The following is a 14,616-nucleotide window of genomic DNA, read 5'->3' on the forward strand; positions in this document are numbered from 1 at the left end:
TGACTTCAAAGTCCGTCTTGAAAATCTCCGTGGGAGGCACCATTTTCTTCAAATAGGATAAGCTATAACTAATTACAACTATTTGATGGTTCGCAGACCATATTTGAATTGAAAAATAACTTTGGTACTTTAGACCAATTACATTCAAATTAATGGTACGCAGACCATATTTTCTATCCTATTTGGGCCATACTAGTCACTTCATAACCTGCAAAACAGTACATATACAATATATACCATTCACCCATTCATTATCATGAATGGCCCACATAGCTGGTTAGTAAAACAAATTATGCATCACGTAAACATTTGCAGCAATTAATCAAGGGCACCAATAATCTACCAATTATTCAGTCCTTATTAATTCTAATCAAGTTGTTTTAACCTTAAGGATTTGTAGACCTAATCAAGAGTTTATGACTAAAAAGCGCTCCCACTTAAACCAATAAATTCATATGCTTTACCAATTTTAAACATAAAAATGTATTTCTAGTCTAACCGGAAACATACAAATTTAATTAAAATTTAAAGCTCATATAAATTTATAATTGAATCCAAAAAGTTTAATTTAATTTCAGTCGCATTTAAATTAATTCATGATTTTAATTTTAGTAAAATAATTAGAATAAATAACATTTATTATAATTATAATATTCAAAATTAAAATCCAAGAAAATAATTTAAATTATTAATTTTAAAATTAATTAAAATTACGTGAACTGAAATTTTCAAATTAAACATTCAAAACGATCTAATCGTAACGCAAACACCCTACGCGTAGCACGCCCATGGGCCGCACGCACACAGCCATTGCTGGCCATGTGCGCGCAGCCCATGCGCTCGTCGCATAGCTGCTGCATCCCTATCGCAAGCCTCCGCACGCATTGGTGCTCGCTGCGCGCGCCAGCGCTCATCGCACGCGGGCTATCGCTCGCAGTGCTCGCGCGACATCGCTCGCTGGGCGCGCGACATCGCTCGCTGGGCGCGCGAGCCATCGCTCGCTGGGCGCGCGACATCGCTCGCTGGGCGGGCGACATCGCTCGCTGGGCGGGCGACATCGCTCGCTGTGCGCGCGAGCAATGCTAGGCGCAGCGCTCGTGGCACGCGAGCTTGCGCTCGCTGCGCGCGAGGCTGCGCGCTCTTGTGCGAGGCAGCGCGCGTTGTGGCGCAGCTCGCTTGCTGCCCACACGCGACTGCCTTGGCTCGCCCTACGCCCATGCCCATTCGTCCATTGGTCGTGGCACACGACACAAGGCAGGGCTGCTGCCTTGTGCTCGTGCACTACGCCCTTGCTCATTGCATTCGTGCCGCACGGGCGACGAGCTCCCTTGCTCGTCGTCGCATGCCCGCATTATACAACACCCCTTAAGGGTAACACGAAGCGTCCATTGCTTCGTGCGTGCAAGTTATATGAACGAATCGCATAAAAATTTAAAATTTATATTTAAAATTAATGACAAATTAATAAATAATATTAATTTCATAATTTTAGGGCGAAAAATCGAAAATTTATTATCCAATTGATTTCCGATTGTTATGGATTCAAGTCTAGGTCATAAAAATTTAAAATTTATCGTAAATTTACAATTTTTATGGTGGTTTTTAATCATAGGTTTCTAATTAAATTACAATTAATTATGAAAATCAAATTAATTCTAAATTATTCTAATTTTCAACAAATTAATCATAATTACAAATTAGATTGCATAATTAACAAGACTAGGCATTCAAACTTGTTAAACATATGCAGTAGGTCAATCAAAAATTCAAGATTTATCAACAAGAATCGCAAATATTTAATTTAACATCTTAAATTTACGAAATTTTGCATTCGAAAAACTAAAACCTTCGAAAAGTCATAGTTAGGCTTCGAATTTGTCAAAATTTTAGAATGCTTTTTACATGCGGAATTGACACAAAAATCACTCAATTCGGATGAGTAACGAAGAAACTGCCGAAAAACTGCGTACGTATAATTAAATAAACGCAATTTGCAATTAATTAACAATTACGAAAATTAATCACCCCTTTTAATTCTTGCAAATTTGTAATATTTAACCATGTTCATGCAATTTAGATTATGAAAATAATAAGGGGCTCGTGATACCACTGTTAGGTTATGATACATATGACAATTCATAAATCATGCGGAAAAACCATAAACCCAGGAAAACATATTATTTACACATAATCATTTAGCATAGATTAGATGCATACTCTTTGTTGCGTGCCTTCCCTAGCTGCGCCCGAACCGAACAAGAACAAGTCTTTAGGACTCCAAGTGTCGTCCCTCCGTAGATAGTCCACAGCACGTCCGGATCCGCCTTAAGATTGACCAACTAGAATCGCCCTTAAGGTACTATTATTTTCGGCACTTTATAGGCAAATGTGTGACTGAATTTTTCTCTCAAAAACTCACTTTGAATACTTTGAAACTTGTGTTATAAATTGTGAGCCCTAGCCTCATATTTATAGCGGTATGGAAAGGGAATCGAAATCCTATTCAGATACAAATTAATCAAACCTAGAATCCTACAAGAACTCTAATTTAATTAATTTATCAAATAGAATTAGGAATTTAATCATTAACCGAACTCTGCATGTTTTAGGAAACGTGCACGAACACAAACACTTGCACACACACGCACGGCAGCCACGATGGGCCCCATGCGTGCGCGCGAGCAGCAGCCCACTCAGCGCCCGCGCGCGCTGCGCGCTGCGCGTGCTGCGCGTGCTATGCGCGCTGTGCGCGCTGCGCGCTGCGCGTGCTGTGCGCGCTGTGCGCGCTGCGCGCTGCGCGTGCTGTGCGCGCTGTGCGCGCTGCGCGCAGCCTGCTGGGCCTGGCCTTGCGTTGGGCCTGGCGTGGCTGTTTGTGCGGCGCGCTTGGCTTGCTGGGCGATGGCCTGGCTTCGTGCTGGGCCTCGTCCGGCAGGCCTCGTCCGATGCTTATTCGTACGATGCGCTTCCGATTAAATTTTCCGATTCCGGAATTCATTTCCGATACGAACAATATTTAATATTTCCGATTCCGGAATTAATTTCCGTTTCGAACAAATATTTAATATTTCCGTTTCCGGAATTATTTTCCGATTCCGGTAATATTTCCGATTCTGACAATATTTCCGTTTCCGGCAATATTTCCGATTCTGGCAATATTTCCATTTCCGATAATATTTTCCGACACGTACCATGTTTCCGTTTCCGGCAACATCTACGACTTGGATAATATTTATATTTCCGATACGATCCATATTTCCGTTTCCGGCAAAATCATCGTTTCCGGAGTATTCATTCCTTGCCTGTGACGATCTTAGCTCCCACTGAAACCAAGATCCGTCGGTTCCGAATATTCATAGATGGAGTATTTAATGCTATTAAATACTTGATCCGTTTACGTACTATTTGTGTGACCCTACGGGTTCAGTCAAGAGTAAGCTGTGGATTAATATCATTAATTCCACTTGAACTGAAGCGGCCTCTAGCTAGGCATTCAGCTCACTTGATCTCACTGAATTATTAACTTGTTAATTAATACTGAACCGCATTTATTAGACTTAACATAGAATGCATACTTGGACCAAGGGCATTATTTCCTTCAGAGGGCACGCTACAAAGTGTATGCATCTGAATTATGCTAAATGATTATGTGTAAATAATATGTTTCCTGGCATTAAGGTTTCCGGCATGATTTATGTTTTGTCATATGTATCATACCCTAACAGCTTATACATAGTTCAAGTATCCTTTACTTAGATTTATTCATATGGGTCGAATGTCTCCAATGGAGTCTTTCGTGTTTGATTTAGTAAATGCCATTACTTAATCTAAAACAATATTATAAGATCTTTGTAAATAGATCTTAATACCCAGTATGTACTAAGTTTCGCCATGGTCCATTATTGATGAATAATTTCAAATCTAAGTCATTAGCATTTGAATGTTATTTCATAATAGAGAGATATGTGTAGGATACACATAGGACCAATCAAGTTTTTACGTACTCCCACTAAACTTCTTATATATTTATAAGAATCATGTACATTTTATGAAACTAAAATACTTATTAGCTTCACTAAAAATTACAGTTCCAATTCCCAATTGCTTGCTTAAATCTGTAATTAGATTTCATAAGCTAGCTTTCCTTTTCAAGCACTTATTTGGATCCACAAATCCTATGACATGCCATGTACATAGTTTCTTCCAACATTTGATTGAGGAATACGTTTTGTCATCCAATTTGCATATGTACCAATATGCAATCATTGCTTGAATTATAGACTTGAGCATTACGATTATGCATGAGGTTTCAACACAATCCACGCCATGAATTTGCTTGTAACCTTTAGCAACTAATCTAGCATTGTGTTGTGAACACAATTCCATGCTTGATGGTTTTTATCCTTAAAACAGACTTGCAACAAATAGGTGTTAAACTATTCTTGCAAATCAACAAATTTTCAATTTTGTCATCAAAACATTGGTTATGTTTTATGGCCTTTAACCATCTAAAACATTTGAGTCTATATATGGCCTCTAACCATTTTAGGGAATCTAGGTTTCTTCATAGCTTTCTTACGAGTCACAAACTCATTAATCTACATGATAATAGTTTGACTGTAAGTTGTAGGTTTCTTAACTATCTAATAGAAGAATATCATGGTTTCAGTGATCTGAACTTTATGTTTCTTCACTATCTAATAGAAGAATCTCATAATTTCAGTGACTTGAACTCTATGCCTACTTGGGTATAGAACATCGATCAAACAATAGAATATCAACAGCCACTTGAAAGTCCTTTGAATATTCTGTTCTCCTTGAAGCACTTGTAAAGTCTTCTAAGAGATGTCTATTCTTTAAAAGCCACTTCTAAAGTCCTTAAAGAATACGTGTTCGGATTTTCTAAAGAACTTCGAAAAGCCTCCGGAATGTCCATTTATGTTTGTTGTTCGCCTCGAAGACTTTCGAGGTCTATTTTCTCCCACTTGTTATTTTGGAAACGAATCTCCAAAAGGACATCATTTCGAGCAAACAAACATTATGTTCTCAAAAATTCGTGGTAGAAACAATACCCTTGTGTCTCATTTAAATAAATCACAATGAAACATATATATATACTTGGGCCTTAGTTTGTTGAATAACAAACACTAAGCTCCCACTGAGTTTAGCAACTCTTTAGATATATAATTATGAAAAGATATTCTGAAATTACTTTTCAATAGCTTTGACGAATTTGGTTTAGTTTGGTGGTAGTTGAGCATTTTGTTTTAGAAATTATAGGAAAAGTCTTTATGATTCATCATTGATCGAATCACGACGCTTCTGTGAAGGTCGTCGACCTACGACGACTAACTTGTTGAATTAAATCTTAACCGTTGAGTGATTTCAATTAAATCTAGACCATTCACTTAATTTATTCTTTTATTGACTTGTTTGCCTAAAGTAAAAAAAAATTAACTAGTTGATATTTAATATTAATCCCTCAAGTTTTATTATTTAATATACTAGTCTTATATGCATGCGATGCGTGCGAATATAAAAAAAACAAATTTAATACCCTCAATTCGCAAACATATTGTAAAATCAAGATAAATTCATCAATATTAACAAATAACATAAATTTCATAATTCAATGTAAAGCCAATAGTATTAAAATAAAAACTCTTAATTAGCATTGATAATAGATCGATGTGATTACAAAGAACAAAAGGGAGCATCCTCCTTTTCTATTTTATTGATCACAGATCACAAATCACAAATGACAATCCCAAAGAGGGAAGCATTTGGTTTATTTAGTGCATAATCGGAAAAAAAGACGAACTTAATTAATTACATAAATCAGATGGTAGCCTGTAGCAAGCAAGTTGAAGCTTGTAGAACCTTGCAACTGCATAAGTAGCAGTAACTTGAGCCACAATCTTGCCTCTAAGAATTGGGTCAGTGGTCTCAGACTCTCAGCTTTGCTTCCAGAATGTTGGTCCAGTTTCACTTCAACTACATTCCAATCAACCGGACCTATTGGTCCAGCTTCAACATAGATCTGTTCTTACAACATTGATCATATAGAGAGACATTTCAACACAGTACTATAGAAATTTTAGTTTAAAATCCACATCAAACTTTGAGATCAAGTACCCTTGTGGATATGAGTATAAATTCACTTATACATTTAGCAAACAACACTGTGAGGTCAAAGGAAAACTACAAAACTGGAGTATTAGTATGAGGATGGTATAACTGGAGTATCATGAATCAATTATGTTCAGATTGCTATGTATGAGAACATAAAACTTCTTAAAAAGCAATTTCCCTTTTTTGTAAAATAACACAAAAGTTTCATAATTCTTTTGTTTTATCTTAAAGAATTGTACATACTAATATACACTACAAATTAAAGAGTAGAATCATTAAAAAAAAATTAACTTTACATACAGAACATATGTAGACAGTAGAAAGCCTAATTATTGAAAATATCTCCAAAAAAGCGCCGTTTTAGAAACTCAAAAAAAGAATGGAAAAGTCGACCCATGTACCACATCTGTTCAGTTTGAAACAAAACCCCATGAAACCCACCTCAAACTCTTGCTTAACAGAAAATCCCAAATCTCATCTTGCTCAACCAACCAAGAGACTTTCCCAACCCCTAGTTACTATCGATGTCTCTCCAAGATTTGGATTCTTGACACATCCAATCAATTTGACATCTCAAGAGTTTGGACCTTTCATTCAAATTTGAGCTTCGTTTCAAGCTATTTCTAAGTCAAGTTGCTATCTTCCCACCTCGCCAAACCCAATCCCCCCTTCAAACACAGAAATTTGGGATACCTAATATGCTTAAATTTACGGATAGGTTAACACCAGGTATATATTCTCAAAGTCATTAATGTGATATCATCCCTTCTTTAAAGCTCCAACCTTTATGCCTTGATCTCATTAAGCTTGTATATAAATCCAAATTTTTATTCTCTTCAATTGCTTAAGCCTAACATTAACCCCCAAAGAAAACCTAACAAAATTGAAATTTAAACAGATGACGGATAACCCAAACAGAATACGAATTATGAATTTATATGCCCGTTCTTTTTAGGTCTAATTAACTGAAACAACAAAAATGATTAACTAAAAAATGATGGCATAATACCAGTAGGCATATCTTTTTTGTTTTTGATGTTCCTGCGAACACGATGAACAATTATATCTCTTCCCACATTCTGATCTTCTACGCAATTATGAAGAAACTGAGGTCGGCCCTGAAATCTCCAAAAACCTAACAAAAAAGGGAAAATCAAGCAAAAATAAGAAGTGGGTAATCAAATTTATCACTCAAAATTAAAATTTGACAAAAAAAATCCAGCTCAAAGAATACAGTAATTCAATGAAAAACTTTTTCTTTACATACAGAACATGTCTACAGGTGTAGACTGTAGGGAGTCTAATTATTGAAAATATCTCCAAAAAACAGCCGTTTTAGAAACTCAAAAAAAGGAATTGAAAAGTTGACCCTGTACCACATCGACCTGTTCAGTTTGAAACAAAAAAAATAACAGTGTTGAAATTAATGTTTCAATATCTGATGTTATTGATCATTTCCTCGCGAATTAACGACTAATTAATGTGAATTTGGTAAATAAAAATTACTATGTCAAAAAAAAAAAAAACTCTGTAGAAATTCACACAGTTAGGATTTCTATGCTGCTGCTTATGCTTTCTAAGCTTGAAGGTTTTCAGAGACATGTTGACAGCATAAAGAGTATCTCTAAAGAAGCTTATGATTGGGTCATACAAAGTGAACATACCATAGAACTCACTATACCCGTGAATATTCATCTTATTATTATCCTAATGAAATTGAGTCCTAATTTTTCTTCATATGAACTTTTCTTGGTTGTGATATATTTTTGAAAGATCGTAGTTACAAATTAATCCAGGTTGCTATTAGATGTATTAATTCTTCCTTGTATTTTCTCTTTTTACCTTAACTCTGACTGTTATACAACCATTAAATGAAAGTTACAGAAGAAAACTCATAACCTCTTACTCCAAGTAAACAGTAAACTATTACAGCAACAAACTAATAACAAAGTTGACGTGTACAAAATGGAACCAGCTAAAGTAAACTACCAGCCGTTTTGACTCTATTACTGTAAGCTCCAATTGCTTTCATATGACTCATATCATGTCCATATTCTTTCCAATTTTATAATATGGGCTTAGAAAAGTTATGTTATTTGTGGTCACATAGAAGTAAAAGAACTGTTAGATCCAGTTTTATTTGTTTTGATGACAGCATACGATAGATTAACATCCATAAAGAATATGATTCCGGAATGGGAAACAGATCAAGTACCTTGAATTTGCAAATAAATAGGTAAAAACAACATCACAAAAAACACCAAAATAACAGATTAATTTTCTCAAAATAAACCAAACCAAAACTTCTAAAACAACAGAAATTATACCTTCATTTTCCGGGTGACCTTCTGCCTTATGTTCCAGCAATGCCTTCATGACTTTATCGAGCTTCAACCTAGTCACAACCACATTGGACGGGTGAATTCCAACCTTCACATTCCAACTTTCAAATAACCTTCAAATTGTGACCAAACAGTCAATCAGTTATTCAAATAACAATTAAAGCAATGGACCACATCAATAACATTTTGACAAATATACTCAATGACAAAATTCACACCAAACAGTTTGTCGCACCTTCCTCCAATGACTTCAATCTTGCAACAACCTCAACTCTCCTATTCAAATCAACAAATTATCCTCAAATCAAATTCAAAATTAAAATCTCTAGGAGAGATAAACAAACAATTCAATAAAATAACAAAACAAAACAAAAATCAAAACAAAAACCCTAGGAGAGAGAAAGGTATCTTGAGGAACATCATCGGTGTGGTAAAGGCTCTTGTGGAGCTCGAGCACTTGCAACAACCAAATCTGCCCATTTTAACGCCACAATGTAATCTTCTTATCATCTCCAGCACTTGCAACAACCAAATCTGCCCAAACCCAGAAAATCAAATTCAAAATCAAATCATATTTTAATTAAAATACTTCAGAAATAAATAGGGGGAAAACTAACTGGTATGATTGAGTCCCCTCTATCTGGCATCTCGATCGGCGTACATGCATATTCAAGCAGCAATCCCATGACTCCGTGCAAGTTGAGCCGCCATTGCTGCCGCCGCCAAGGAGCTTGAAGTGGAGGTTTACGGTGGAGTTTTGGGAGATGCCGGAAGAGCCGACGGTGGTGGATTCGCCTAAACTTTTGCCATTAAACGAAAAGAATCCGATCTCAGAGGTAGAGAGAGAGAGAAAGAAGGTTTTGAGGAGAGAGACTAAGAGAGATCGAGGGTTTCCTTTTTTTGAAGGGTTTTCTGAAGAGAGAGAGAAGGTTTTGGGGGTTTTCTGACATTCGAAGGTTTTGTGTAATTAGGATAGCCGTTTCTTTTTTTTTCCTTTTTAAATAATTTGTTATTAAATTATTAACTGTTAAACGGGGGAGGGTATTACTGTCTTTTTGCAAGTGGACACGAAAAGTCAAGTTACTAAAATGTCCTCAGGAGCTGGCTTATATAATAGAGATAGTCTTAAAAAATGTGCAATCATCATCATTAACCGTCATCATCCATCATCATCTCCAATCATCTTTTAAAAAAAATTGTCTATCACTTTCGATCATCTTCCAAAAAAGTGCTAAAAAAATTGTCTATCACCATTTTTGAAAATCATCTTAATGATTTACAATTGATTATATTTATTAATAATCTATATTATGTACCAACTCAACATTATAGTGGACTGATTATTAATTTCTATGGTTGAGAGTTTATCTCTAATTCTATTATTGACAATGTCTTGTCAGGAATTTGGATTAATGAATATAGTTGGCTAATTTTATGGTACTCAACTTCTCCATAGATGATGCTTAAAGGACTCAATTCCTCCATTGATAATGTTTGAAGGACTCAACCCCTCCATTGATGTTGATTGAAGAACTCAATTGATTTAATAAGGAAGAGACAAAAATAGCATTAATATTATTTTTTATTTTCTCTATTTTTTATATTATAGTTTTATTAAAAAATCAGATATAATTTTTAACTTTAATTTTATTACTTTTATAACTGATTATAATAAGAAGTCTTTAAATTTGGAGGAAATAAACACACACAAAAATTGCTTAAATTAATTTCATAGTTTACCAAAAAAAATATAAAAAATAACAAACTTAAAAATTTACCCACGTTAAAAAAATAACGAAAGTAAAAGAACCAAAGTTATTTGATTTTAATTAAAAAACGCTGAATTAAAATATGGAAATTAATTTTAGGGTAATCAACTAAATAACTATATTCATTTTCATTTAAGGAAAAGATAATTATGTTAAGATTTAATCTTTCAAGAAAAAATATCAGTATTTTTAAAATATTACAGAAATTTATAAAATTTACTGAAAATAAAAACAAATCAACGTAATTTTAAAATTTACCAAAATAATTAAGTAGATATATAAAAAAACGCTGATGTCATAAAATTATAGACAGTTTTAAAAAATACAAAAATTAATATGAAAAAAAACAAAAATAAAAATAAAATCTTCCAAGAAAACAATTGAACGGTCATGTGCTAAAAAAAGAAGATATGTTCAGATATATTTGAGGAAAAAAGATAATTAAGGTAGGACATTTTTTTGAGTAAGACAAATATGTTGATATTTGATTTTTGTAGCCTAATTATTATTATTCTGAAATTTTCTAGAAATAAAAAAAAAACCAAAATTATTTGATTTCTTTAAAGAAAATATGAAATTTAAAATATTACGGAAATTAATATAAGGTAACTTAATCAGGTAACTGTAAAATATTACGGAAATTAATATGAAGTAGTTATTTTCTTTTTTAATTAAGTAAAATATAATCATGTTCAAAATTTGGTTGTAATCTAAGTAACTAGTCTTATATGCACGCGATGCGTGCGAGATTATACACGCGATGGATATATTGTCACAAACCTCTTAAATTGATTGAGAGTACAAAAAAATACTACAGAAAACAAAATGCTACGATTATGAGACTTGATTGTGAGTAAAAATAGAAATTGAGTATAAAAATAAGACTTGATTGCGAGTACAACGACTATTCTGTCTCTTTAGCTTCGACTTGTCACTCGACATTTTGACATCTCTCATTCTGTTCATTTTCGACAGTGTCGCAGCTACAATAATGCTAGGATTATGAGGTCCACTGCAATAGAAAAAGAAAAAAGAACGTCGTTCAATAGAAGGAAAAAAAAAAAGAAATTGAGTATAAAAATAATACTTGATTCACAGGAAGATATCAACCAAAGGGATATCAATAGATTGTTACTACTTAATACATATTTCAGAATTCAGAATCGATATGATAAAACATGAATGGTTTAAGTTTAATTAAAACAAAAGATGACATCACGAAATATTAGAAGACCAACTCTAGCACTAAAACAACAAATAATCAATTGAACCAGTGAGCTTAACCATGTTAAAATTGCATTACTCAAACCTAGCCTAATACATTGTCTTCTCATGAACAAAACCACCACCACCACCTACGTTTCCTCAAGCTCTAGAATTAAAAGAACAAATTGCCCAAATTCTTACTCAATCAAACATTAGTAAATTACACGAAGTATATAAAAATTAGCAATCAAAAGTAAGGATGCAGGTAGTCCCACAATATTGCTCCTCCCAATCACTACTGCTCTCTTTCTATAATTTCCATCTCATACCTAAGCAACAACTCAACACAACCGCATGGAACCCAAAAGGTTTATTACCATCGATAAATCTGTTATCAGACCTAAAATTTAAGTTAAACATGTTTTTATGCATTCACAAAGATACTGATTACAAATCATAGGTCTAATTTGGAAAAGACGTGAGATGTATTTTTAATTGTTATATGCGCATTCACAATGATTTAATTTTCCCCAAACTGTAGTTATTGTTTAAATCTACAATAAGAAATACCACATAAACAATGATCCAAAATAGCAATTAAACTGTAGATTTAATCATTTGTACCCGCAGTGTATTAGACTTTACTGTTTATCATTTAAAAATATGCTACGGCCTCTGGTAATTTGGACCAAACTGTAGATTTAAACATGTATCAATGTCTTAGCTACATATCCTAAAGTCCAAATCTTTGGTAACAAAAACAACCTTAAAATAAAGACAACAATAATCAATAAAAATATTGAAACTTTACCTTGAGAAAACCATCAATCAAATCCATCTGATTATTCCTTTCATCAATCAAATCCATCTTTCTCGCAAAAATTTGAGCCTCAACACCATTTAAACCCGTAATATCGTTAATCATACCGTTAGATTGATAATGACAATCATATGGTGAATCCAACCACACCTGATTACTCCTTCCAACCAACAAAACCCATATCAGGATCAGGACCCTTAAAACAATCCAACATAATCTTATGACTAAAACCAAGAGAATTGTTATTATTATTACAATTTAATCGCATCTGATTAATTCTCTGATCCACCAAATTAATCTTTCCCTCCAAAACCTTGACAAAATCCATCAAACCCTCAAACCCTAATCGATCGATAACCTGATCCTCTGTTTCACATCGTTGCGTAGATGAAACACCCACATCTTACTTGTTTTGATGATCTGAAGGCTGCAAATCAGATTTCTAAAACCTAATCAAAAGTAAAACCTCGTTATAAATATGTTTTCAGTTAGTAATGAAAATGCAAAAACGAAAACAAAACAACAATTAAATCCTTAGTTTGTAAAATCGGAGTCGCACAAACAGAACCAAATCCAAAAAAACAACAAAATTGATGCAAAAAAATTAAAAAAAATAAAAGGAATTAAAAAAATAAATCGAAGATGAGAGAGAACTAAAGATTTGAGATCTTTGACTCTTTGAGTGAAGGGAGGAGAGAGAAAATATGAGAGTGAAGCGGCGTAGAGTGAACTTTGTGTTTTACGCTGTTGGGTTTGAAAGTTAAAGGGGAAGGGTATTTTTGTCGTTTACGTGGGGGACACGAAAAGCGTGATTACCAAATTACCAAAAGCATTCATCATCACATCAGATAACCATTCATCAGACAAAGATATTCAAAAGGATTGGCAATAAACCAAGACTGATTATCAGAGTGATTGTCCAACAGAAGGAGTTACTATCGTATCAACATTTTGTCATAGCAATTCTCAACCTCATAGTAACAAAAATAATCCACATAAACACTTTAACACTCAAAATCCCTTATCAAACCTAAGAAAAAAGAGTAATTTAGTTTATTAAGAGCAAATATTAATGAATGTCACATTTGTAGCAAACTAAAATGACACCAGTAATTCAACTCTTAGAGATAGATTAATCTCTCATGACCTTAACATTCTTCCTACCCTTATAACCCCAACAATTTAGTTCAAAAATTTGGTTCAACAATTTGATCTCATGTCCATTTGAAAGCGATAATGGTTTCCCCGTATACGGAGTAGTTGTAGTCTATAGCCCTGCCTCAGTCAGAACACCAACAATATGCCAATAATATGTATCAATATGCCAATAAATATGTGTCAATATGCCACAATAAATATGTTAATATGCCAATAATATGTGTCTGTTTTACAACACTGAGCCTGAGCTAGTTCATGAATAACAATAGCAATTTCATGTCATGTAGAAAGCGATAACGGACTTGGTTCCTTTCTCGAAACCTAGTAGATTTTCCAAAGCAAAAAGATATGAGTAGCATTAGCAATCATTTTCCCAAAGAAATAGTTCAAAGAACAGGCATACTTTGCTTCAGTTATTGACACTTAAACTTACCCCAGACCATTAATGATTCAAGGCAACGAAACAAAGGAAAAAGATGAATGATAAAAGGCAATGCAAGCAAGATTTTTTACCAAGATAAAGGTGAAAACCTTTGAAACAATTGTTCCACCATCTGCTTCAACTTGCCGGAACTTTGGCCTATTCCGAAATGCACAAACCAAAAGAGTGCAATTGGAATTCCAGTCCTGCTGATGTCCAAATTTCATAGTGATCAGCTAAAAAATCATAAACTCAAAGTAATTGGCGTTTTTTTAAGACATACGCAGATGAGAAAATGAATCAAATTGACCAAATACATGAAGAATTAGAAATAAGAATGTATTTTTTTTCAATTGATTGACAAAAGATTGTATTTTTCAATCAAATTAGCAATTAAACAAAATGGTAAGAGGATATTCATAATTTCATACCTGATGAAGAAGCCATTGCCTCAGTAAAAACTTCACCCAAAAATAATCAACGTGAGGGTTTTGAAACCCTAATTAATCGACCGATGCCGCCTCCTTCTGGTTAATCGAAAATTACACGAAATTGAAATAAGTAAAGCAAAATTGAAACCCTAATTGAAGGAAATAATGCCCTTGGTCCAAGTATGCATTCTATGTTAAGTCTAATAAATGCGGTTCAGTATTAATTAACAAGTTAATAATTCAGTGAGATCAAGTGAGCTGAATACCTAGCTAGAGGCCGCTTCAGTTCAAGTGGAGTTAATGATATTAATCCACAGCTTACTCTTGACTGAACCCGTAG

At 34.0% G+C, this 14,616-nt stretch overlaps 1 protein-coding gene and 1 long non-coding RNA gene across 5 annotated transcripts; both read right to left on the reverse strand.

The window, feature by feature from the left end:
• Nucleotides 1-5,641: 5,641 nt before the first annotated feature.
• On the reverse strand, nt 5,642-8,962 carry LOC110798401 (uncharacterized). 4 transcript variants are annotated; one of them, XM_056826632.1, is made up of 5 exons: nt 8,880-8,962; nt 8,707-8,747; nt 8,457-8,524; nt 7,139-7,264; nt 5,642-6,024 (listed from the first exon to the last, which is right to left on the reverse strand). In XM_056826632.1, the coding sequence occupies exons 3-5, from the start codon at nt 8,503-8,505 to the stop codon at nt 5,819-5,821; spliced, it is 381 nt and encodes a 126-aa protein (XP_056682610.1). In that variant the 5' UTR covers nt 8,506-8,524; nt 8,707-8,747; nt 8,880-8,962; the 3' UTR covers nt 5,642-5,818. The 4 variants fall into 4 exon arrangements, 3 of the variants coding, with proteins under 3 accessions (XP_056682610.1, XP_056682612.1, XP_056682611.1); XM_056826634.1 differs by having other exon boundaries at nt 8,690-8,747; nt 8,880-8,954; XR_008918665.1 differs by lacking the exon at nt 8,880-8,962 and having other exon boundaries at nt 5,642-6,037; nt 8,707-8,749.
• A 2,682-nt stretch (nt 8,963-11,644) lies between these two features.
• On the reverse strand, nt 11,645-14,386 carry LOC130459780 (uncharacterized). Its single transcript, XR_008919381.1, has 3 exons — nt 14,277-14,386; nt 13,938-14,051; nt 11,645-12,715 (listed from the first exon to the last, which is right to left on the reverse strand). It is a non-coding gene; the product is annotated as an uncharacterized lncRNA (long non-coding RNA).
• Between the last annotated feature and the right edge of the window lie 230 nt (nt 14,387-14,616).

This window comes from Spinacia oleracea, chromosome 4 (genome assembly GCF_020520425.1).
Source record: "Spinacia oleracea cultivar Varoflay chromosome 4, BTI_SOV_V1, whole genome shotgun sequence".
Lineage (NCBI taxonomy): Eukaryota > Viridiplantae > Streptophyta > Magnoliopsida > Caryophyllales > Amaranthaceae > Spinacia > Spinacia oleracea.

Coding starts and splice junctions, on each gene's coding strand:
- LOC110798401 (XM_056826632.1), bottom strand. CDS start 8,505: ATGAAGGCATTGCTGGAACATAAGGCAGAAGGTCACCCGGAAAATGAA. Junction 7,265..8,456: donor AGGTCACCCGGAAAATGAAG/GTATAATTTCTG, acceptor CTTTTTTGTTAG/GTTTTTGGAGATTTCAGGGC. Junction 6,025..7,138: donor CAAAAAAGATATGCCTACTG/GTATTATGCCAT, acceptor TCTATGTTGAAG/CTGGACCAATAGGTCCGGTT.